Source organism: Rhinatrema bivittatum, chromosome 1, assembly GCF_901001135.1.
Source record: "Rhinatrema bivittatum chromosome 1, aRhiBiv1.1, whole genome shotgun sequence".
Lineage (NCBI taxonomy): Eukaryota > Metazoa > Chordata > Amphibia > Gymnophiona > Rhinatrematidae > Rhinatrema > Rhinatrema bivittatum.
In genome coordinates, this window is record NC_042615.1 from 655,710,196 (window position 1) to 655,735,417 (window position 25,222).

The 25,222-nt window shown below is 43.7% G+C and overlaps 1 protein-coding gene across 2 annotated transcripts in view; it reads left to right on the forward strand.

The window, feature by feature from the left end:
- The window catches only part of FAM172A (family with sequence similarity 172 member A), a 907,909-nt gene that overhangs the window by 627,744 nt on the left and 254,943 nt on the right, over nucleotides 1–25,222 (forward strand). For both annotated transcript variants that reach the window (XM_029573259.1, XM_029573251.1), the window contains exon 10: nucleotides 2,124–2,208. In XM_029573259.1, coding sequence (XP_029429119.1) covers nucleotides 2,124–2,208 — 85 coding nt within the window. The remainder of the gene's footprint in view (nucleotides 1–2,123; nucleotides 2,209–25,222) is intronic.

A 25,222-nucleotide genomic window follows, 5' to 3' on the forward strand; every position in this document is an offset into this window, starting at 1 on the left:
ATAGCTGTGGCTAGTCTTTTAAGGTATTTTGGGAAGGCTTTCTGTTTGCTCCCTTACAAGCTCACAAGGCAGTGTGCGTGTGTGGGAACTCCCACGCATGCTCAGTAAAATCTTTACTGAGCTCCTGAGAGCTAAGTCTCTGTTTGTACCATTGGATGACGTCACCCACGCAAAATAGTGAATTCATCCTGCTGGCTACAGGTATGCAGACTTGCTATATGCCTCTTCTGCATTTAAAAGCAAATCATTATAGTATATGAATAATGATCAACAGATTTAAATGTTGGTGCAGATGGGTGGCAATGAAAATGACCTAACAATTCAGTTATATCTAAGATTTTGCAACTTTTCAGTGTTGACAGATTGAATATTTCAAATATATAATTAATCATTGCTTGTCTGCACTACTAATTGCTGTCATTATTGAAAGACTGAATTGTTAAAAAAAAAAATGTGGATCTTCATTGATGCCTATCTCACTTGTATCTTTGGAAACCTATTTTTAGTAACCATAGAAGTCATGGTTTTTTAATTTATTAGGAGCCATGCTGAATGATAAAGCAAGTCAGTCATTTACATATCTTGACACTGCTTTTGAGAATACTTACTTATTACAGACAGTTGTCACATTGCATATAAAAGATGTGTTAATTGTGTGCTAATCTGCTTCATTTTCTAGGACTCAGAATAGAGACTGTCCTAGTACTGATTTTACTTATTTAAAATAGATGTGATAATCAATAAAGCAATCTCTTTGTCTCATAATTTCTGCAGTTTTAAATTACATTTCATATTGATCTGTTTATTAAAATTAACACTACATATTTCCAAATTCTGAACATTTAAAATCTTAAAGTAGCTCTGAACGTATATATTTTTCTTTTATCATAAACATTTTTAAATTTAAGGTAACATTAAAGAACATTACTTGATGATGTGTTTGTTTTCCTATTTTTTTTCACACAGTTAGTTTCATTGATCTACTGTTTTTTTTATATGAAAATCTGCCATGCTTTGTGAACTTCACTTTCTAATCTTATACAGCAACCCTTCCTTTATGTTGTTCCTGTTCTCCTTGGTCCCATAACAGTGGGGTTGCCTTGACAAATCTATTCAAAAGCCATTCCTCAGCCTTTATTGGTGGGGACTGGAGCCTTTGAAATTCTCCCCTCACTGCAGCACAGCTGACATCTTCTTCCAGACAGAATGAATTAAGAAAATACAATAAGACACTTGATCTACCAGTCAAGGATCTTTCCACAGTGAGGCTGGATTCCATGGTGCACAACTAGGGCAGCAAACATCTAAAAATACACAATACATGCTTGTTTACCAGAATAGCAATCAACCATTTTTTACTAGCGTGATTGATGGGATGATTTTTTTTTTTAATCTGTCTGGCAATTGATTGACTTTCCACGAAAGTGAGAAAAAGTAAAGCAAATCAGTTTGAAAAAAAAAAAAAAAGCAATCCTCAAATACTTAGTTTCTATGTATGAAAAGACTGTAAAAATCTGCCTTTTTCTTGAACCTAAAATGCAACTACTTTGAGAGCTCAAACTAACTGCACAGTAAAACATTTGTTTAATAACATTTAGCTAACATTTCTTTGGGCAATTATATATTCAGATGAAATATTAAGTTCTAGCACTGACTAGTGATCTCCATTTTGTAGCCAAGATAAAATGGCTTACAATATCAATTTCTATTTCCAATTGCCTTTAGAGCCTGCTAGTTACCAAGATATGAACAGGGAAAAAAGAAAAGAAAATGTTTTCCTTTCATTGCCTATGATGTTTTTCTCTTTCTTGTTCATTATCCTCATTTTAAAGCTTCACAGAGGTTCATGCAATATCAGTAGATTGAGTCATCAAATGCAAAAGTTTATAACTTCCTATGTGTTTTAGAAGAGAGCTCTTTAGTTTAATTCATATTTGCCTTTAATGGTTGTTGAACCTTCACATGGGCAAGTTGGACAAATTACATGATAGATAAGTTGATGTGAATTAAGCAGGTTACGTCTCATATATGAAAATGGTTTTGAATTCATATTTAAAGTTCCAAGACTTGCTCTCAGTATAGTAGTTAGTTCACAAAAACATTTTCTTTTTCTTTTATTGTAGAACTGTTGTAACTGGGTTTCGAGTTCCGAACCATTAGATACTTCAGTGGAGTCAATGTTGCCAGACTGCCCACGGGTCTCTGCAGGTACAGGCACTTTACATGGATTCATATGTGCACACATCTGTAGATTATCCATGTCAATCATTTTGAAATGTCCAGAAGCCCATGTTTTGCATTTAAGGGGACATTTTATGACTGATCCAATATCTGCAAAAGCTGCAGGTACTTTTTAGCCGTGGACTTTGCACTCGTTTTCTAAACGAAAGTATGTATGTTCTTTCACTTTGAAAATTATCCTACACACATTTACATCTGCTAATTTGTGAGAGTAGTTTTTCCAAGAAAAATTATGCACACAGTTTTCAAAATTCAAAACTATGCACGTAAGTGCAAACCCCTCCCCATCCCTACTCCCTGGGAAAACTACAGCTCACTGCAGGTACAATTATGTGTATTGTGTTACTACACACTAAATTTACCTACACAAAGGGAGTTCAGGTTTTGTTTTGTTTTTTTCAAAGTCTATTGCCTGCTGAAATGACTTTGAAAAATATCCTCTCTGTGTACAAAGACTAATATTACTGTGGTAAGTATGATATAATGTATATGTATGGTATAGATTGTTTTAATGTGGTTATAGAAAGGGACATTTGAATAATAATTCTTTCAACCGCCATATTTCTGATATTCATTTTTACAATAGTTTTGCTTATTGTATATACAGCATGTATAGTATGTAGTTTTGCTTATTGTATATACAGCATGTATAGTATGTAGTTCTAGAATGATTAGTTTATTAGTGCACATATCTCAAGGATCTTAACGAAGGACAAATGTTGCTAAAGTTGGTATTTTAGGGATTCAGACCACTAATCCATGAAGCTAGAGAGAGGAACAATGGAAGAAAATCATGAATAAAACTGTAACCTGTTTACAAAATTCATACAGTAGCATACATAAACATCAATCCAATATATATTTGTTGCAAAATTCTTGTTTCATCAGTGGTGTTTACATTTTGATAATGAAGACTGCAATCAGTGGTGTAGTATTAAAATATATGATTCTAGCACAGGAGCCATGCTACTGCACTGTCTTTGGGATTGCCCTGTAATTCAGTCATTTTAGCACAATGTTTTGCATTCCATGAAGACACTTACAAAAAATGAAGTTTCTTAGTCAGCAGCCTACTGCATTCTGAGTCATGCAGATAAGTCTACCTATATGAGAGGAACTCAAAAGCTATTCGGGCGGATTTTAAAAGCCCTGCTCGCTTAAATCTGCCCAGATTTATGCGAGCAGGGCCTTGCGCGCCGGCGCGCGCAGAACCCCGAGACGCGCGTAGGTCCCGGGGTTTTTGGACGGGGGCGTGTCGGGGGCGGGGCCAAATGACGCGGCGTTTTGGGGGCGGGATGCGGCGTTTCGGGGGCGGGCCCAGGAGCGTGGCCACGCCCTCCGGAACCGCCCCCGGGTCGGGTCTCGGCGCGCGTGGATTTACATCTCCCTCCGGGAGGCGTAAATCCATGGATAAAGGTAGGGGGGGGTTTAGATAGGGCCGGGGGGGTGGGTTAGGTAGAGGAAGGGAGGGGAAGGTGAGGGGAGGGCGAAAAAGAGTTCCCTCCGAGGCCGCTCGGCTCGGCGCACGCCGGCTGCCCAAAATCGGCAGCCTTGCGCACACTGATCCAGGAATTTAAAGGATACGCGCGGCTATGCCCATATCTTATAAAATCTAGCGTACTTTTGTTTGCGCCTGCTGCGCAAACAAAAGTACGCGATCGCGCAGTTTTTAAAAATCTACCCCACAGTTTACTAAAAGTTATTTAATAGCAAAGAAATATATACTAGCAAAATGGCTAGCAAAAGAAGACCCACTGCTTGAGATGTTGGAATACGAGTCAGTAGATCCAGTGTCTTTTAAAACAAACCCACGATTTCAGGAGTATTGTCTCTGTTCTTTACCTTGCTTCCTGGAGAGATAAGAAATAAGATAAAATGAGTATGAGGCAGACTTTGTATGGCTGAATTATTTTTTGTTGTCCTAACATTGACTCTGTCAGGACACAATCTTAGGGGGTCATTCATCAGATTGCATTAGGCCGTTATGATGGGCGTTTAGAGCCCTAACGCCCGCAATAATGCCATAATGCATGCGATAAATAACTCGTTGCGAGATGTGAATGCAAATTCTAAAAATGTAGTCAAAAGGGAGGAGTTTGGGCGGAGTTTATGAAAATGAGGTTAACGTTGGACGCAATAGCGTAATATACGCAATAGCGTAATATATGCTATCGCGGGATTTATCACCGGAAATAACTACACCTTTTTTCTTCGTTTTGTGCCTGCGATAGCTGTGCGTTATGGCTGTAACACGATTTGTGATATTTATTGTAAAACCTGTTTCAAGCAGGGAGAGGGAAGAGGAGGGGAGGCAAGAAAGAGAGCATCTGGGGAGGCACACATATTAGTCAACTTTTTATACCACTGTAAGAGGGGCCATTCTGAACTCGGGGTGAGGTTTGGTGGTGGCCTAGATTTTGGGGGCAGTTTTACATGCACAGAGTACAAACAGAACAGCAGACATCAGTGATGCTTTATGTGATTTGGAGTGATGACAGGTACACAAAGATGAGATTTGTACAATGTACTCTTGACCCTAGCTTGATGCACTCTCTACCTAGCTGCTATCAAGCTAGGTTGAGAATACAATGTACAAATCTCATCTTTGTGTACCTTTCATCACTCCAAATCACACAAAATCTTCACTGATGTCTACTGTGCTGTTTGTACTCTGTGCATATAAAACTGCCCCCAAAATCTAGCCCACCACCAAAACCTCACCCCGAGTTACTAGTTGCCCCTCTTACAGTGGTATAAATAGTTTACTTATATGAGAGCCTATAAAGAGTCAGTCTCTCTCTCTCTCTCTCTCACATATCTAGCCATATCTGGAAAATTTTTGCATATCTTGCAAAATTTATAGAAAATGTTGAATCTAGACCTTAGTGATTCCTTAGTCATGTGCAACAAAAGTTATAATAGTGGGGAGGGAAGATGGGGGAGTGGGGAAATTTGTATCTAATGGCTATCAAATGTGTACCTGTAATGCTGAATATACATTTGCGTGATAACCTACAGTTTTGCTGCAGTTAATGTTAATTATTTAATTGTTTTTAAAAATCTAATAAAGATATTTGGAAAAAAATCATTAATATAATACAAAAATGTATATATTGTGTAAAATGATTTTTGCAGGGTATTAATGTTACTAATGTGTGTTGGTGAAACAGTTTGCCAGCAAAAATGTATAATCAATAAGTTGCTAAAAAAATAATTGGGCTCTACTCACTATCCCAGTGGTTCTCAACCTTTTTTCCATTGTGACACACCTAGTAGATGATGCTTACATATGTGACATTTTGCACACTACACGCAGCAGTTAAACTAAAACAAAAAACAAATCATAATTATTATTTTACTGTTAAAAATGGCACAAAAGATAAAATATTTTTTACAAGCTGTTCTTTAAAGTTATTAAATTTTATTTTTTCAGAAGTTTTAACCTATGCTTACTTCATCAGGGAGAAATGAGGGAGTGATATGCACACAGTTTCTTGATATGGGGTTGTAGGACAGAAAAATCTCCCATGCATCTCACTGTCAACCTGAAAATATTCTAGTGTGTGCAAGGAACACAATTTGGATGTTTGCCCTTTTTAACTCACTGTACAAAAATATATATTCAAATTCTGATATCACGTTCTGCATGACAGCAACTCAACTTTAAAGTGAATTTTAAAAGCCGGGCACGTGCCAAAATCCGGAGAAAGGTGGTATGTGTAGGGCATGTGCAAGTCTACCCAGTTTTAAAAGCCGCCCGCATGCCTACACAAGCCCCAGTGCACGAATATCTCACATTGGAGAAAAAAGGGGCGACTGTGGGCAGGGCATAGGCATTCCGGGGCGGGGCCAAGAGATGTGCATGCAAGTGCATATGCACCTGGGTGTCCACCTAGGTCCAGTGCCATGAAAGTTTACTTCTGCAATGGAGGAGGTATAAGTCTAGAAAATATATGTACATATTACAGGCATTTCAGGAGTCTGGGGTAAGTGGGGGGCGGGCAGGCTAAAGAACCAGGTGGGTTGAAAGGACTAGCTGACCAGTGGGCAAACTGGTGGACGAATTGATGAAAGTGGTCATCGGCAGGACACGTGTCTCTTGTAAAATACCCTCAGTTGCGTGTCTGTAAGCCAATCTACGCTGCCGGGCACGTACAAGCTTAAAGTTAGGCACACAAAACTCACTCCTAGGCTATTTTATAACAGGTGAGCCTATTGTCCCACCTGTTATAAAATTGCAGTGTCTCTGGGTGCACGCTGTCGCACACATCTCTATGTATGCCTGCGCGCCTGTTTGAAAGTTACCATCTTTGTGAAGTAACACAAAAACCCGCAAAAAGCCACACACAAGCCCCATTTTCACCTTGTCTCACCCCCTTCCCAGCCTCTCTAGGTACTTCAGTTTCACACCATCTCTTCATCCCATCTCACCTTTATGTACTCTGTCACATACACTGCAGCACATCTAACACACCTTTGAATATACTGCCTACTGCCCACATAACAATCAGAGCCATCAGGAGGAAGAAAATGGGGGAGTGCCAGCTAGCAGTGATAGTGATTGCAGCCATGGGGCAGGGAACAGGAGCTCGTTGGGGTGAGAGCAGGATGCAGCATTTCCAGCCTGGACTGGTGGTGGCAGTGATTTTGGTGGCAGCACAGGATGTGCCGACAGTGATCGGTGTAGAGGCGAGACAACGTAACCACATTTCAAGCTTGGCTGGCACAGTGGCTCTGATTGCTGGGGGAGGGGGGGGGGGTGAAAAGCAGCAATTGATATTTCAAGTAGCTGGCTCCCTCTTCTGCACTCTCCTCATCCATCAGGTACTTGTGATTGTTATTTCAAAGTTTGGTGTCATACCTCTCAGTGCTTGATGACACACTGAATGAGAACCGCTGCTTTAGTCTACCTGGCTAATAATTTGTTATGGAGTTTTCCTCCAGTAACTGACAAACCTCTTTTACACCCCACTATGCTAGTCTCCTTGATCACATCCTCTGGCAATAGATTCCACAGCTTGATTATGCACTGAGTGAAAAAAATATTTTATACGATTTTTTTTTAATCTGCTGGTTATTAGTTTCATGTTTATTTGAAAGGGTAAATAAGTTCCTCCCCACCCTACTTATGATTTTATAAACTTCTGTCATGTCGCCTCTCAGCTATCTCTTTTTAAGCTAAAGATCCCTAACCTGTAAAGACTCTCATCATAAGAGAGATGTTCCATCCCCTTTAGCATTCTTGACACCCTCCTCTGCAACTTTCCTAGTTCCACTATGTCTTTTTTGAGATGGGACAACCACACTGTACTCCAGATGCAGTCACAGCATGGCTCGGTATAGAGGCAATATGATATTTTCTGTTTTATTGTCAATTCCTTTTTGGATCATTCATAACATTATTTGCTTTTTTTTTACCTTTGCCACACAGTGCTGAGGATTTCAACTTATTGTCCATGAAAGCAACATGTTGGAGTAGCCTAGTGGTTAGAGTAGCGGGCTCTAACCACTAGGATGGAGCATGAGAGGCATGGAGAGAGGAGAGGGAGGAGAGGATGTGGGAGAATGAGGGCAGGAGTGCTAGGGGAAGGAGGAGTAGGAATAGGGACAGGGACAGGAATAGAGATAGGCAAAAGGGAAGGGATGGGGGAGGGGGAAGGGGATAGGCAGGCAAGGATGGATGGATGGATGGAAGAGGACAGCAGGCTAGAGATAGAGAGGGCAGAAGGGAAGGGAGTTGGTGGGAGAGGAAGGGAGGGAGAGTGAGGAAAGGAAGGACACCTCTGCGGAAGTGGCACCCCCTTCTGGCAGCCAGGCAGCAGGAGCCCTCATCTCTGGTCTATCATGTTCAGTGTTCAGAATAATGAGATGGTCACTGCAGGGGTCTTGAAGCATTATGCCATGCTGTTTGGCAACTGGGTGGCCAAGACCTCAAAGGCATCCAAGGACCAGATCTGGCGCAGCATAGCCCAGGGCATCTTCAGGTGCAGCGGAGTCCAACAAAGCGGGGAGGAGGTGGCCCGCAGGAACCGTGACATCAAGGCGCAGCTGAAAACCAAGATGGCAGCCAGAAATAAATATATTGAGTAGACCGGAGGAGGAGTCCCTTGTGTCATCATCCTCAACCCCATGGAGGAGTGCCTCATGCAAAGGCTGGAACCGGATATCTTCGAGGGCATGGCTAAGCGGCTGGACACCAAGCGAGCAGCATCATTTTGCACAGACTCTTCCTGATGGATGCCCAGACCAGGTGAGTGAGGAGGAAGAGGAGCAGCACCAGCCACAGGGTCAGGAGCTATTGCAGATGCTGCAACCCCTGGGTTTACCCAGCCCACTCAATGTGTCTCTCAGCCTCTCTGGCTTCATGGAAGAATAGAGCCTTCAGTGGGAGCCAATAGATTAGTCACAACTTCGAGCCAGCACACCATATCGCCAGCCTGAAGCACCACGCCCTCAGCAAGAGCAGCCCAGAAGCCCTGTCATGTGACATTTGGAGGCCCAAATTCCTGCACTCCATACCACCATCACAGCACCAACAACATCCCCGCCTCCAACAGAGGAGTCCATGCATGAGCAGCTGGACCAGCTGGAAAGGAATCGTGGGCTACACCTCCAACACATATGGGCAGAGCTAGTGTGCCTCAGGACAGGTGATTTGAAGGCAGGAGGTTCAAACACACCTAACTGTTGGCTTCTATGATGTCAACCTTTGCTCAGGAGAGATGTCTGTGCTCTTAGAATCATTAGAAACCATACAGTGACAGTGACGTCTCCAAGCTCATAGGAAAATACAAGTGAAGGCAGGATACCATCTGATTCCCAATCCTGCATTCACAGAGTCGGATGTGCATCCTGGTGTAGGCTTGCTGAGAAGGTATCGGAACCTACATGACATCACAATGGTCAAGGCCCTCACCTTCTGCACATTATTTACAAATTGCATAGGTGGGAGTAGTACGGTACATGTGTGTCAGGGTGCATGCAACCACCAAGAGGTATGCTACCTTGGAAGGCCTGTGTGCCTTGTGGGAATGGCACCAGGTAGCACAGGCCCTTTACTCAAGGCTGTAAAGGAAGGTGTGCTACTAGAGCACTCTGATGTCAGCAAAAGGTTTGCCAATTGGCTCCAATTTTCAGGACAGGTAAATTCTGTCCTCGTTTGGAACACATTACATGCAGGGATTTCATCAGATTTCCCTATAGCTTTTCCAAGCATAACCAAGACTATCAATACCTGCACATATGGGAGTAAGACCAGGACTGGATGAACATATCCAGGAAATCTGGATCCAGTGGAAAACCAAGACAGCAGTGGCTCTAAAACTTGTGATGCAGTGGTGTCAGCTCTAACTTGGCACACCCATGTGGCAGTAAGCCGACCCAGTGCAGGTGTATAACTTCACATGCACACGTTTGTCAGCTATGGAATGAGGCAGTAAAATGGCAACTTTGTCATTGATGCCTTTAATTGTCTACCTGTACCCTTAGGCTGTATCTTTAAGCTTCAGAGCTATTTGATATTTACAGCATTTCTAGAGCTGTAGCTCTCCATGCTCAAGGACCAGCTGGGGTGGCATCACACTTGTGGCACTATCTCATCCACATGTGAGAGCTAGGATGGGGTCTGCAGGGGAGGTTCCGGTAAGCCACATGGCACTAGCTAGGCCAACTGTATTGGCAGTCCACCACAAACTCACGTGCCACTCATGCCTCTTTTAGTGTCACTATGAGGCAAAACACATAAAGGCAGCCACATACATTTTATGTCATCTTTACTTTCACAACTGTTTTTCCAGTACACTGTATGGCTCCATTGTCAAGACGAATGCTGAGTAGGCATATGTGTTTTCTGTTACACAGTGACCCAGACAGAGAAGCAGTGAGAGAAAGAAAGATGATAGCAAGGAGAGCAGCAGCTAACAGTCTACTGGCCTCCCTTCCCTGGAAGGAGATGTGTTAGGTGAGGCCTATCAGGCAAAGTAGCGTTGTGTAAGGTTTTTGTGAAGCTGGCTGCCTCTCATCATGGTGTCCTCGGCTCGTGCGGGGACACATGGGGGATCCGGGGGGAGATCTGGAGCTATCTCCATTCATATTCTTTGGCATAGAGTAAGATTATGGAAGACACAGCAGAGCAGCACTATATCTCCAACATTTGGTGGGGCATATATTGAAGCTCCACCCGTCTTGTCGAAACAGCGAAATAGACTTTTGAGAACTCTGAAGATGTGTTCGATGACACAGCGAGTAGCATATAAGGACTCATTGTACCTCGTCTCTGTCGGTGTGTTGGGAATGGCAAAGGGAGTGAAAAGCCAGGTCCTGCAACTGTACCCAGAATCTCCTGCAGCAAATACAGATTTAAGCCATCAATCATAACATTGTCACTTGCAGATCTGGCTTGCCAACCACAGCATCCTATAAGACTGTATAAGGTAGCTTGAACCTTTCCCTGAGTCATTGTGGACTGCTTTTCAAAAATGGACCACTTTGTGGCTCTGCCTGGCCTTCCATCAGCTCCACAACTTGCTCAGCTTTTCATCCGCCATGTGTTCCGGCCACATGGTCTTCCTAAGCACATCCTGTCTGACCACGGAGTTCAGTTTACAGCCTGTTTTTGGAGGTCCCTTTGTAATAAATTCGATGTCTTTCTGGACTTCACATCCGCTTACCATCCTCAGGCCAATGGACAGGCGGAAAGGACTAATAGAACGCTCAAACAGTTCCTGCGAGCCTATGTGAACCTCCGGCAAAACAATTGGGCAGACCTCCTTCCCTGGGTGGAGTTTGCATTGAATTTGCGTGCCACTTCTTCCACGGGTTCCTCACCTTTTCGGGTAGTCTACAGACGATAACCTCTTCCTCTGCTACCAGTACCATTATCCGTCCCTTCTCCTGCGGCCCAGGCTTCCACCCAAGAGTTACACCAACTCTGGAAGAGCACTCAACAACTACTCCAAGGGGCCGCTCAAAGGGCCAAGAAATTCTTTGATGCCCGTCATCGTGCAGGGCCTCAGTTAAACCAGGCGATAAGGTGTAGCTGAGTGCCCGATTTATCCACCTTGTTGCGACCGTCGCTGCTCGACGTCTCCATTCTGCCCTCCTCACCTCCTTGGCGACTCCCTCTTGCTCAAGTGGAAGGTTGGCTGCCGCGGCATCATTCTGCCGTCTTCTTCCAGCGTCTCTGGAGCGGCTCGACGCTGGATCCGTCATGTTCACAAGGGCCTAGGGCGCGCGCACAGCGCAGCCCCAACTGATGTACCAGCAATGGCGTGAACCTCAGGGGCATCCCCCTGAGATGACGTCAGCAGTACCGGATATATAAGGTCTTAGAAATCGCTAACTAATCGAGTTAGCAAGGAAAGGATTCGTTCTAAGCTACTCTGCCTCCTCAGACTTACCAGGGGTACCCGCTCCTCGGGGGCCTCGCTCTCTCTTTGTTTTTCAGGTCACAGTCTGGAACCGGTACTCGCTCCTCGAGGGCCCATGTTCCCGGACTGGTTGCTGAATACTTAATTCTGCCTGGAAGTCATCGCTGCCTACTACACCAGTGAGTTACTCTCTCTCTCTCAGAGCTTTCCCTGGAACCAGGTACTCGCTCCTTGAGGGCCTAACTCATTCCAACACCTGGACTACCTCTAGAGACTATTGTGTGAGTGTTACCATCAAGGTTCGGTTCCTGAACTCTGCATACTCTGCCTAATCACTATATTCAGTTTCTCTACAGCTCAGTATCCAGGATCGCTGTTCCAGTACCTGAGGGACTACAGCCCTGCCGGGCACTTCCAGCTCACTACTGCTACCTCTGGTGGTTCAATATACTGTTTAATAAAAGAACTAGTGTGTGTCTGTCTCCATACTCTCAGCCTGACCGGTGGGATGTGGTCATCTGCCACAGGCCCAAGGATGTGGTCATCTGCCACAGGCCCAAGGATCCACCCACAACTACCTCAAGTACCAATATACCTCAAGCTTCCTTCTTCATGTTTCACACACAGATACATCGGCCCTTTTCCGGTGCTCCACCGATTGGGCTTGGTTACTTACAAGCTCCGTCTGCCACCTTCTCTCAAGATCCACAATGCCTTTCATGTATCGTTGTTGAAGCCCTTGGTACTATCCAGTTTCTCGAAGAAGCCGCCTGAACCACAACCACTATCTTCTGAAACTGATGTAGTGTACCAAGTGCGAGATGTCCTTGATGTACGAAAACGCAGGAAAATATGGGAATACCTCCTCTCTTGGGAGGGCTTTGGACCTGAAGAGAATAGTTGGGAACCTGCCACCAATATTCTTGACAAGGCTGTTATCAAGCAATTTCATACTACTCATCCTTCGTCATCATCCGGAGCCGTGGCTAGGTTCCCGCCACGGTCCCTACATAAGGATCAATGGTGCGCACCTGTGCGCCTAGGGAGGGGCGCGGCGCGAGTAGCAACATCTCTCCGCAGGCCACGCGGAGAGACCCGATGAGAAGTGGTAGCAGGACCAGGAATGCCGGGGACTGTGGCAGAGCCGGAGGCACCGGGGGAGGCCCAAGGACGGAGCTGACGGCCCATTGCCACCAGCGAGGAGGAACCAGAAGCTGGAGTCACTGTAGAAAGGTGAGGGGCCGTGCCGGGGGTCTGCCGCGGACGGCACGTGTAACAGTACCCTTATCTTTTCAGATCAAGGTACCCAGGAACCAATACCCTCACCTTTTCAGATCAAGTAAGTATTCTAATACTTAAAAATACTCATCTTTACTCACAAATTTAATCCAAAATCTATTATCTCTAAACACAATTCTTTACACTTCCAAACAAATGCTAACTTTTGCTAGCTCACAAAATTAATCTAAAGTCTATTTTCCCTAAACAAACACAATTCTTTATACTTCTAGCCTTAAAAATTAACATAAATTATACACAGTCAGTAATAGCTTAACCATTAAGAAATTGTTTAAAGATTTAAGCACACTTTCCAAGCAAGTCCAACTTATCACCAGCAGATGAAGATTCTGCTGTCAGCAGTCCCTTTGGATTGTTTTTAAGTATGGCTTCTCCATTTTACCTAACACCGACGTCAGGCTTACCAGTCTATAGATCAAATCAGAACCCTTTTTAAAAATCGTCATCTCACTGGCTACCTTCCAGTCTTTAGGAATCATGGCTGTTTTAAGTGATAGGTGTTGCGCTGGAGGTGGACCCTTGGTCTGACGCAGGTCCTCCGGGCGAGATAGGCAGCACCTGTAGATCTAGCCAAGTGGAAGCCGCGGTTGGTTTCCAAGCAGGTTGGCCCAATGGTCACAGGAGGCCAGAAGAGAGTGTCCGAATGAAGTGCAAGGGTCAGAGCCAGAGCAAGGGTCCAGGAGAGGTCAGCCAAAGCAGTGGTGAATACCAGAACCAATCCGGGCGTAGTCAAGGCAAGTGAGGGTCGGTTCCAGGCGGCAGACAAGAGAATGGTCAGGCAGGCAGTGGTCAGTTCCAGGTGGCAGGCAAGAGAATGGTCAGGCATGCAGTGGTCAATTCCAGGCGGCAGGCAAGAGAATGGTCAGGCAGGCAGTGGTCGGTTCCAGGCGGCAAGCAAGAGAATGGTCAGGCAGGCAGAGAATGGTCAGGCAGGCAGAGGTCAGTACCAAAGGTCAGTCCGGAGAAGTACTACCTGGGAAGGATACAGGAACACGGAGACGCTGGAACAGGAGACCCTGAAACAGAAGACACTTGGAACACGAAGACAAATTAGTACACCAACTGTGTCGACCCAAATGCCAAGGCGAGGTCCTGGGGACAGGGCCTCGCCTTAAGTAGGGAGACTAGGCAATGTCATTGGGAGGCGCCTCCACGGGTTTTCCCACCTTGGGCCCTTTAAAAGGCTGCATGTTGGCCGCACGTGCGCCTAGGGGCGTGGCCGAGGACGCCAACGACGCGAGCCCCAATGGGAGCTCCGCCGTGAGGCCTGCGAGGAGGATGGTGAGCGGAGAGCTAGAGGACGTCGTGAACTGCCTGTGGCCGCGAGGGAGGGGTGCCCGGAGCTGGTCGAAGGAAGCGCAAGGTGAGCAGGCCCAGCCGCGGTGCCAATGCAGCCGTGACGTGCAACAATAGGTTACAGATTACTTGTAACAGGTTAGCAATTTAATGATTTAATTCTTTTAGAAGGCTGGGGTGGATGTCATCCAGTTCTGGTGATTTGTTATTGTTTAGTATATCAATCACTTTTATTTAGATTATTGAAAAAGTTAATTAAGTTGTAAGTTCATGGGGTGGTGGCGATATATATACCATTAACGTAACACTATGCCACAAAAGGAGAAAATTGCTTTTTAATAAAAATATTTTTGCTATAATTGAGGGTGTATTTGAGGGCACTTCACACCTTACTGCCATCTTGATTTCTATGTATAAGTTCAGTTTAACTGAAAGTTTACAACGGTCTGTTTTACAAAGGCTTTTTTCCCATTCTGTGTTTATGGGAAAATAAGCTTAGATTAACAGGCCTATATGTCTAAAGCATTAAGTTAAAAATTGAAATTATCTTTTTTGTATTTTTGCATTTTTAATTATAGTAAAGAATAATAATAGTAAATAATGATAGCTATATAGGACTCCTTAATTTGCAAATCTTCATTTGAAAAATATGGAGAGCTGAATCCCTAAGAAATACTGTGCTTATATTTAGTGGAAACACTCTTCCTCTTTCTGCCAGAACAATCAACATTGACTTTCTTGGCAGTGTTGCATCTTTTTCTTACTGGGTAGTACAGCTGCATGCCATTAGTTAAAACCATCACTGATGGCTCTTTTATTTAAAAAAAAAAAAAAAAAATCTACCTCACCTGTTTTTGTCTAACAATACCACCACCTAAAAGCAACATCAATACTGTGTAGTCAATTCTGGTTTCTCAACAGCAAGGCTCTGACAGCATTAGTTATTGAATTAGACTGCACTTGTTAGATGGCTGTCTTCAGCTCAAGATCTAATTGCTGGCTGCTCCCACACTTGAGAATTTAGAAGTGGTTTTTACCCTAGTTTCTGAATATACTCTGAAATCACAGCCTGGGCTTGTTGAATCACATCTTCTAGCTGCTCACTTAAACTATAGAACAGTTATTCCACACTCTCTTATTAACTTTGGATAGTACCACAGTAAAGGTAGTTGTTACTGGAAAGAATTCTTCATGTTATGGATGGAATATTAATTCTGGAAATCAAATGATGTTTAGACTAATGAAGTGTACAACAAAACACCATATTTTTTTCTGATCTATTTTACGAGTATTATGTACTAAAGCTAAGAAAGCAGCCCATGATAATACTTGAATAATGCCTCAAATAAGCAAGTACCACATTTTCCTAGTGTGATTAGTGGGTTCCACTAGACATTAGATTTGCAAAATAAAATACTTGAAATACTCATTTTTATTGGCATTTAAAAAAAATGATGTAAGATTAAGATATCACATGTGGGTCAGAAACAAAAAGTTAGTGAACCTTTTTTTTTTTTTTTTTTAAATAAATTCTTCTGTCATTCTTGGCCATGGTCACGCTCTCTTGTGAAAGATTAATTAGCATGTTATGTTGAGATTTGGACAACTAGGGCATATTAACTCCAGATTTCAAAGGAAAATGGCTGGATAGCTGGCATTTCATGCTGTCTTCTATGCAAAGGACTCTTCAATGGTGCCCGTCATTCTTTCCTCCTCCAGGAAACTTGTGGATCTTCATTTTACTTCTCAGCTAATGACTGCCTTCTAGTTCTTCACTGCTGCATAGTTTCTTCTTTATCTACACTAGTTCTTGCAAGGGGTTAAACAGATAACTTTTAGCTATGCACGGATAGAAGTTTCTCGGCTGTACAATATCACATCCATTTTACAGTAGTGAATACTTCTTTAATGACCAAAATAGAAATTATAGGGAAGGATTCTTGCTTTAAAAGCATAACATACAATTTCATTCTTAATAACGTGAAATTTTTAACTGATATTAGAGAGCTTAATGTTAAAATTTCTTTAAATTGTTCCCTCAGCACCACCTAAACAGCCATGAGCTCAAAAACATAAAACAAAGCAAAGTATAGGAAGTGCCCAGAAAAGGGCAAATCAAAATAAAAATGTTATTTTCATTCTATAGTTGATATTGACACTTGATAACAAAATTTGCCTTTTCTTTCCTCTCCTGTATGTTGTACCCTAAACAATGTGTTTTAAAACGAAATAGACTTTCATATAATAATTTTTGAAAGTTTACATATTTACTCCAAGGATTTTAAATAGTAGTTTTTTACCCATTCTTACAGCATAGATATGCACATATAAGAGATTAGTACCCATCATATTTTTACGTGATAGCTTTTAAAAAAAAAAAAAAAAAAAAGTAGTTGCGGAATTTCTCAAGAATAAACATTTTTTTATATGCACATTGTTAAATTTTGCTGCTCGCGGGACGGTCCTACAAGCAGTTTCACTTACACTGATGCCACACTGACCAGGCCGACCCTGTCATGCCAGTGGCTTTTAGTGGCTCATCTGCTGCCAACGTTGACCACCACCAGCCATCGTGCCTCCCGGGCCTTTCTAAGGCATGCACACGCGCATTCAGGATTTGCTCTTAAAGGGGCTGCAGTGGGAAAATCCTCACAGCATCCTCAAATGATGTCAGCTGGCCCTGTTACCTATTGCAGAGGTACTCTTCAGTACCTCTGCAACAGGTCCCTTGCCTGCTTCCAGCCTTGCCTCATCCAGCCTGCCTTCCAGCTTTGCCTCGTCCAGCATGCTTTCCAGCATTGCCTCATCCAGCTTGCCTTCCATCTTGCCTCATCCATCTTGTCTCTCATCTTGCCTCGTCCAGCCTGCCTTCCAGCCTTGCCTCGTCCAGCCTGCCTTCCAGCTTTGCCTCGTCCAGCCTGCCTTCCAGCTTTGCCTCGTCCAGCCTGCCTTCCATCTTGCCTCGTCCAGCCTGCCTTCCAGCTTTGCCTCGTCCAGCCTGCCTTTCATCTTGCCTCATCCTGCTTGTATCTCATCTTGCCTCGTCTAGCTTGTCTCTCATCTTGCCTCATCCAGCTTGCCTCTCATCTTGCCTCGTCCAGCCTGCCTTCCATCTTGCCTCATCCAGCTTGCCTTCCAGCTTTGCCTCGTCCAGCCTGCCTTCCAGCTTTGCCTTGTCCAGCCTGCCTTCTAGCCTTGCCTTACCTGTGTTTTCTTGTCTTGTCTGTCTTTCTTATTCTTGTCTTCAGAGTCTTGATGTGCCTTATCTTATCTGCCCTGTCCTGTCTGTCCCTCTATGTCTCTTGTTTGTCTTGGTACCAAAAATTGTATAATCACCTGACTCACTAATTCAATAAAACTGTTTCAAAAACATAAACCTCTTTTCTGAAGTGATTGAAGATACCAACTCACACTTCCTTTTTTTTAAACGTGAAACGTAATTTTATTAGAGCAATTCAATAACTGCAATTCAAAATTATTAAGGAAGGAGGCATTGGTTTCATACATGTACACTACCCCACGGTAATGTACAATGTGCGCTTGTAATCATTAACCCCCCTCCCTCCTTCCGCATGATGATTTTTGTCATTAAAGTGCTCTAAGTGCTAAATATTTTTTATAAATCAAAAATGAAAAACTAATAAGAACAGTCTATGTCCAACTCTCATTAATCTATGCAGCTGGTGCGGCACGTTAGATCAACCTGACAAAGAAGCAAGATACGTTCCTCCCAACATGCCCATGTTTCAAACTCGCAGTCCTTCTTCAGTGGGTATTGGAGAATCGATGTCTAGATGTTTCCGTTATTTTCTTGCGTGCCCGTGAATGGATGGTGTCTTTCATCCTGCCATTTGTGGTTTATACTGCTTTTGATATTTCTTATTTGTCTTGGCCAGTCTCCCCACTTCTAACCTCAGCCTTGAACGTAGACCTACCCTTTGCTTGCCACCTGGACCTGACCTGCGCCTCAAACCTGGACCACTCTTTGTCTGCCGCCAGTCTCAATTCGTGGACTAAATCTGGACCCTGTCTTGCCCTTGAATCTCCTGCCAGCTGCTGGAACCCAAGGGCCCAACCCGCACGGGAGGCGGCTGGTTCAGGTAAAGCCATAGCCAGCCTCATGTCAAAGTGTGTTCTCCAGCTGTCGGAGCAGGCCTCATGGGCCCACCAGTGATGTAGCGTCACCTGTGCCACAGCATGAAGGGCTCTCGCCGTTTCTTACAAACAAAGAGAAAAATGTAGGCTTTTGTAATATTTTCTTTCATGAATTTTGGTTTTGGAGCAAGATCACTGCAGGCAGAAGGAAAGAGCACTATGGAGCAGTTACAGTCTATATAGCAGTTAAATGACATCATAGAAATAGATGATAGCAGAAAAAGATCAATTGGCCCATCCAGTCTGCCCAATTATTTCTGTCCACACGGCACATTAGTTAGGGATGCTCTAATAAGTTTGGTTCGCGCATGTTGAGCAGATTTTAAAAGCCGTGGAGATACCTGCTTATCTCCATAGCATGCACATCTTGAAAGTTTTCTAAAAGGAGCTTTGGGGGGGGGATAGGCGTTTCAGGATGTGAACCTGGGATATACGTGTAAATACTTAAGCGCCCCAGCATGCATTGAGATCTTCTGCCATGTAACTTTCTTCTGCTATGGATGATCTGCAAGTTAAAAATTAAAGAAAACTTGGGAGATCTGCAGGGTTTTAAGAGTCTGGACTAACTGGGGGGGGCGGGAAGGCTATTAAATTAGGGAGGTTTGGAGGACCTATCTCTGAACTAGGCGAACTGAGGATAAACTGGTAAAAGTGGGAATGGCGTCAGCACACGCCCCTTTTAAAATAACCCAATTTGCGCGGTAGAAACGGGTTTCATGCGCACCCACTTAAAATTTGGTGCACATGTGCTCGGCCAGGATATTTTATAACATGCGCATATGTTATAAAATGGCTGAGGCCATTAACAAATGTGCGCATGCGCACTGGCTTGAAAGTTACCGACCCAATAGAGGGTAAAGTGATTTGGGGAAGGTCATAAGGAGCCGCAGTGGGATTGAACCCTGGTTTGTAGCCCGCTGCTCTAACCACTAGGCTGCTACTCCACACCAATATTCATTACCAGAAGAGCTGCAGTCCAAGTTCACCCTTTCTGCTATTTTTGCTAGCTTAAAACACAGTTTTGTAGTCCAACAGGCCTTTACAAAGCATCGTAAGCCTTATTCTCACTCATGGCACACTACTCCACCCCCCTAAACAAAGATATAATTTTAGTTCAGAGAACTTCCTTTTGTCTTTTTTCTGAAGCAACAGCAATCAACAAAATGACTACAATTTTACTCAGAACAAATACCATTAGTTTAGACAGCCATCGCAACAGCTGGTGTCTGTTTTACACATATATATAGCTATATATATATATACACACACACATATATATATATGTTTGTGTGTTTATATATGAGCATCCTAAAATGTGCTCCATGCCAATATCCTCATGTATGTAGATTGTTTAGGTAGTGGCTAAATTCATATGCTGTATCTGGCAATGCTCATTTAAATACAAGTTTGAATTACTAACTAGGACATCATACGTTAATATTAATTTAAAACATTTCAGAAGCTAATAAGCTGTGCTACTTGTTGGTTTCTATGAACAGCATACACATAACTGCCCTGTGTCTGCCTGCAGCATTTTCAAATGGGTCCAGGCATTATTTGGTGTAATATGCAGTATAAAATAATTCTGCAGTTTATGCTCTTTGTTCCATTGTGTCCAAACATTTTATGGTCTGTGTATTTGTTGCCAGGCGTGGGGAATTCTGATGATCATACAGATTGGCCTATTGGTGGCTGCTTTTGCATGTGAAAGAAATGTTTCTTGCCTTCTGAATACCTCTTTAACATCATAATAGAATGATAAACTTCTATGTGAAAAAGGAAAGTGTTTAGTTAATTTTTAATAATTATGACCTATAAAATATGTAATTACTTTGTCCAAGTGCACATTCTGTTGATTCAGTATTACATTGAGATGCAAGGATTACTCACATTTACTGCCAAAAGAGCATACAAGGTGATGGAAGAATATTCAAATTTGAAAATTTTTAATGCAAATTTACTTTTGTGCTTATCTAATAATAATGTATGCAGAGATGGCACAGAATCCAGTATATGTGCCTAGGTTACATGAGTTAAGAGAATCAGTCCAAATAAGGAACTAGTATTCTTACAGAAAAATCGTAGGGGTTCATTTATCCCTGGAAGTGATTAGCAACTGAATATCACGATTTTCTGAATCTCTCTTTCCATGAAAGGGGATATTCAAGCCACTGTTCAGTGTGTTTTGAAACTCAAAACTGATTGAGTGCGCATGAAGTAGTCTCTGCCTGTATTTTCTATTCTCTATGGTCAAGCAGGACAGTGATTTTTTTTCATAGAAATGGGTGACATCATCCAATGGTACCAAGATGGAAAAGCTCTCTGCAGAAAATCCAAGGAGATATTCCCACGCAGCCACTGTCTTGTGAGTCTGCTCAGTCTTTTTTTTTTTTTTTCATTTGTGCGAAAGGGCATATTTTCTCTCTATCTATCTTTAAGTATTTTTGTTCTTTTATTTTTTCTTTGGTTTTTTTTGTTTCCAAAAAAACCCAATTTTTTAAAAATTATTATTGGTATTACATTCTCTTCTCAGTATTGTTTGACCTTGCCTCAGCCCTCTTTATGATGGTGAATAGCAAGCCAGGCTTTAAAAGATACCCTTGCAGCTCTGAGAAGATGTCTTTGTCTGATCAAATCAACCGCTGTGATGTGCCAAACTACGCTGTCTTGGGAGGAATTCCTATCTCCCAGGAACCTACTGCAATCAGATTTAAGAAAGGCCTAATTCTTCTTAAACTCCCAATTACAGATCCATCTATTCCTTGAAATCTAAACACCTCTTTTTTTTTAGAGGCTCATGAAATCACCATTCAAGCTTCTAGCAAAAGCAGATCTAAAATTTCTTTCTTGGAAAATGTAGGGGTCTATATTTAAAAGCCATTTAAACGGATAACCTAACAGTTATCCATCTACATAGCATAGATGGCTATATTCAGCCCTTATTTGGCTAAATTCTAGCCAGGTAACTAGCGCTCATTACTAAAATAAATATATTAAAATCATGGGCCTCCCGGCTTGAACCCCCCTCCCAAGTATCAGTCAACAACTAACCCAGCTCCTTTGCCAACCCCTTCATTAGGTACAAGTAAAAAATAAGCCGCGACACCAGGCTTGGCCCTCCCCCTTTCTACATCCCTGCTAAATACAAAACTTAAACCCCATCTACTGCCCCCTAACACCCCCCCCCCCCTCCCGGGCATCTTACACCCTCCCTCCCACCTTAACTGGGTCATTATTCTGCCGGGATCTCAGAGCAATGTGATCCTGGCCACTTCCAACGTTACACTGCTGATAATGCTGGAAACATATATCTTTTGAAGATATCCAGTTAAGTAGCCAGTTAACTGGCCACACAAAGCCGGCCAACTTTAGACCTAATCAGCCATATTTAAACACTGGCTGGTTAGGCCTAAAGTTACCCAGCTTTATCCCAGGACAAGCAGGATGCTAGTCCTCACATATGGGTGACATCACTGACGGAGCCCTATTCCGGAAAACTTTCTGTCAAAGTTTCTAGAAACTTTTGACTGGAATCCTGAGCCTACTGAGCATGCCCAGCATGCCATGATCCCTCGAGCCACAGGGGTCTCCCTTCAGTCTTCTTTTTTCCGCGGTTATAAGAGTCCTGTGTGGTGAATTTTCACTACACAAAAAAGTTTTAAAAACTCGGAAAATCTTTAAAGCGCCGAAGGGGGTCTCCCTTTTTTCCACCATCGGTAAGTCTTTAAATTTTTCTGGTCGGTTTCATAACCGCTAAACCGTGTCAGAAGGTCATTGACGGTTGTCCAGCCTTCGCTATGGCGACGGGTTTCAAAAAGTGCCCAAATTGTTCCCGCACTTTGTCCATAACAGACCCACACATCGAGTGTGTACTTTGCCTTGGCGAGGGACATGATGTTTCGACGTGCCCAAGATGCGCCGAGATGACGCTGAAAGGCAGAAGACTGCGCATGGAGAAAATGGAACATTTATTCCATCTTCAACGAATGCCATCGACCTCAACTTCCACTCAGTCGTCTCCGGCTGGAGCGATTCAGAAGGTCGTCCTCAAAACAAAACGTAGACCGGATGAAGCAGGCGATAAGCGTTCACCGACCCCTTCAAAATCATCGATAAAGTCTACATCTATCATCGAAAAAGGCGTCGAACATCGGCAGAAACATCGTCATCGACACCAGAGGCCTCACGATCCTGAAGTGGGTCCGATAATCGGAGTTCCATCGACAAGTCTAAAATCAACTCCAAAGAAGCCTCTGAGAGAGGACTCTCCATGTCCACCGAGGCCTTCAAATCCTAGGCGATCCCCACAGATACCGGTGCTGGGAACCGTACCTCCACAGGGCTCTGCGGAGGTACCGGTATCGCCTTCGCTGTCTCCTCCCATAGCTGCTCTGGTTTCACCAGCTATGAGGGCGGAACTGGATGGTTACATCCGCCAGGCAGTTCGAGACACACTCCGTGACATGCCTCCGATGCCAGCACCGATCATGGTTCCGCCATCGATGCCAGCACCATCACCGGTGCCCATTCCGATGCCATTGCTGACTCCATCGCTGGTTCCAATTCAGCCAACACTGATGCCGATACCGATGCCGGATATGTCTTTTTTTCGTGCCAATTTTAGCGAAATTGGACACAATCATCTGTGCTATCCCGGTACAACCACCCAATGTCCCGGCGCCAACACCGATGGAAGAAGAAATAGTGAAGGAAGTACCAATGCCTGAACCTATCCCAGGTCCATTGGGAATTTCACGTCCACGGCCATCGTTTTCTCCACTATTCCCATCGAAACCATTGGAGAAACCATCGATGCTGTCGATGCCATCTCTTTCTATTCCATCAACTCCTCCTCGTCCACATTCATTGGACACTTGGGAGAATCCAAATACTGATTCTTCCTCAGAGGAAGTCCTCTCACAACCTTCTCCTCCAGAGGAAAGAAGGAAATCCCCTCCAGAGGACCTTTCTTTTTCAAATGTCATCAAAGACATGGCTGATACCATCCCCTTCCAGCTGGAATCTGAAGAGGATACTAGACAGAAGACTCTGGAGGTATTACAGTTCGTGGACCCACCTAAAGAAGTCCTGGCGATACCAGTTCACGAAGTCCTAGTCGACTTACAACACAGGCTATTGGAGCATCCCTGCACCATACCACCGGTGAGTAAAAGAACTGATGCTACGTACCTAGTCCACATATCCCAGGCTTCCAAAAGACTCAACTACCCCATCAATCGGTAGTAGTAGAGTCAGCTCAGAAGAGGTCAAAAAGAATTAAACCTCATTTATCAAATCCTCCTGGGAAAGACAACAGGTTTTTGGACACCATCGGCAGGAAAATGTTTCAGGGGTCCATGCTAGTATCCAGAATTGCGTCCTACCAACTCTGTATGACACAATATCAGTGTAATTTGTGGAAACAAATTCAGGAACTCTCAGAATCTCTTCCCCAACAATTTCAAGATTCCTTCAATACTATCATCCATAAAGGCCTGGAGGCTGGGAAACATGAAGTTCATGCAGCTTATGATAGTTTCGAGACTTCATCTAGAATGTCTGCCACTGGCATAAGTGCTCGCAGACGGGTCTGGCTCAAGGCCTCTGACTTGAGACCAGAAGTACAAGACAAACTTGCTGATCTTCCTTGTACAGGGGACAATCTCTTTGGAGATAAAGTACGGGAGGCAGTTTCCCAACTGAAGGAACATTCAGAAACCTTGCAACAGCTCTCCTCTGCTCCTCAGGAGTCCTAGACATCCTCACAAAGAGTCCCAAGGAAGGATTCAAAACGCCCATATTATAGACCACGGAGGTACTATCCACCTCCTACCCATGGAAGGACATCTAGGCTAGCACAAAGACCGCAGACCCGACAACCAAGAGCACATAGAGCTCAACCCCCTCCGCAAACAGGCCCGACTTCGGGATTTTGAAATCTCACCGGGGAACAGAAGCCTACCTCCCAATCTGACCCCAAATTTGCCAATAGGAGGTCAGATCACTTTCTTCCATCACAATTGGTCGCATATCACTACAGACCAATGGGTACTCTCGATAACATCTCAAGGGTACCATCTGGACTTTCTCACTGTACCAAACGATACTCCACCCACCTCGTCTTGGACAGTAAACAATCAATCCACACTCTTACAAAAAGAATTATCCACTCTTCTGAGAGCCAGGGCCGTGGAACCAGTTCCCCAACCTCAGCAGGGCAGAGGATTCTACTCCCGTTATTTCCTCATTCCAAAGAAAACAGGAGGCCTACGTCCTATATTGGACCTCCGGAAGCTCAACAAATACCTGAAAAAAGAAAAATTCAGGATGGTATCATTGGGCACCATGCTACCTCTACTTCAAAAAGGAGATTGGCTCTTTTGTCTGGATCTTCAAGACACTTATGCTCACATTCCAATATTCCCTCCTCATCGCAAGTATCTGCGATTCCTAGTAGGAAGTGAACATTTCCAATACAAGGTGCTACCATTCGGTCTTGCCTCAGCACCTCAAGTGTTCACAAAGTGCCTGGCAGTCGCAGCTGCCCACTTGCACAAGGAAGGAGTACACGTGTTTCCTTACCTGGACGATTGGCTCATCAGAAGCCAAACAAGACAAGGAGCTCTCAACTCTCTCAAGCTCACAATAACTGTACTCCATTCGTTGGGATTCCTCATCAATTACCAGAAATCCCACTTCTACCATCTCACCTGTTACAATTCATCGGAGCAGAATTAAACACCATAACGTCCAAAAGACTATGCACAGACACCTGCCTCATTAGCAAGCTCTCTCCGAGCACGCACGCAAATAACAGCTCATCAATGTCTCACTCTTTTGGGTCACTTGGCCTCCACAGTTCA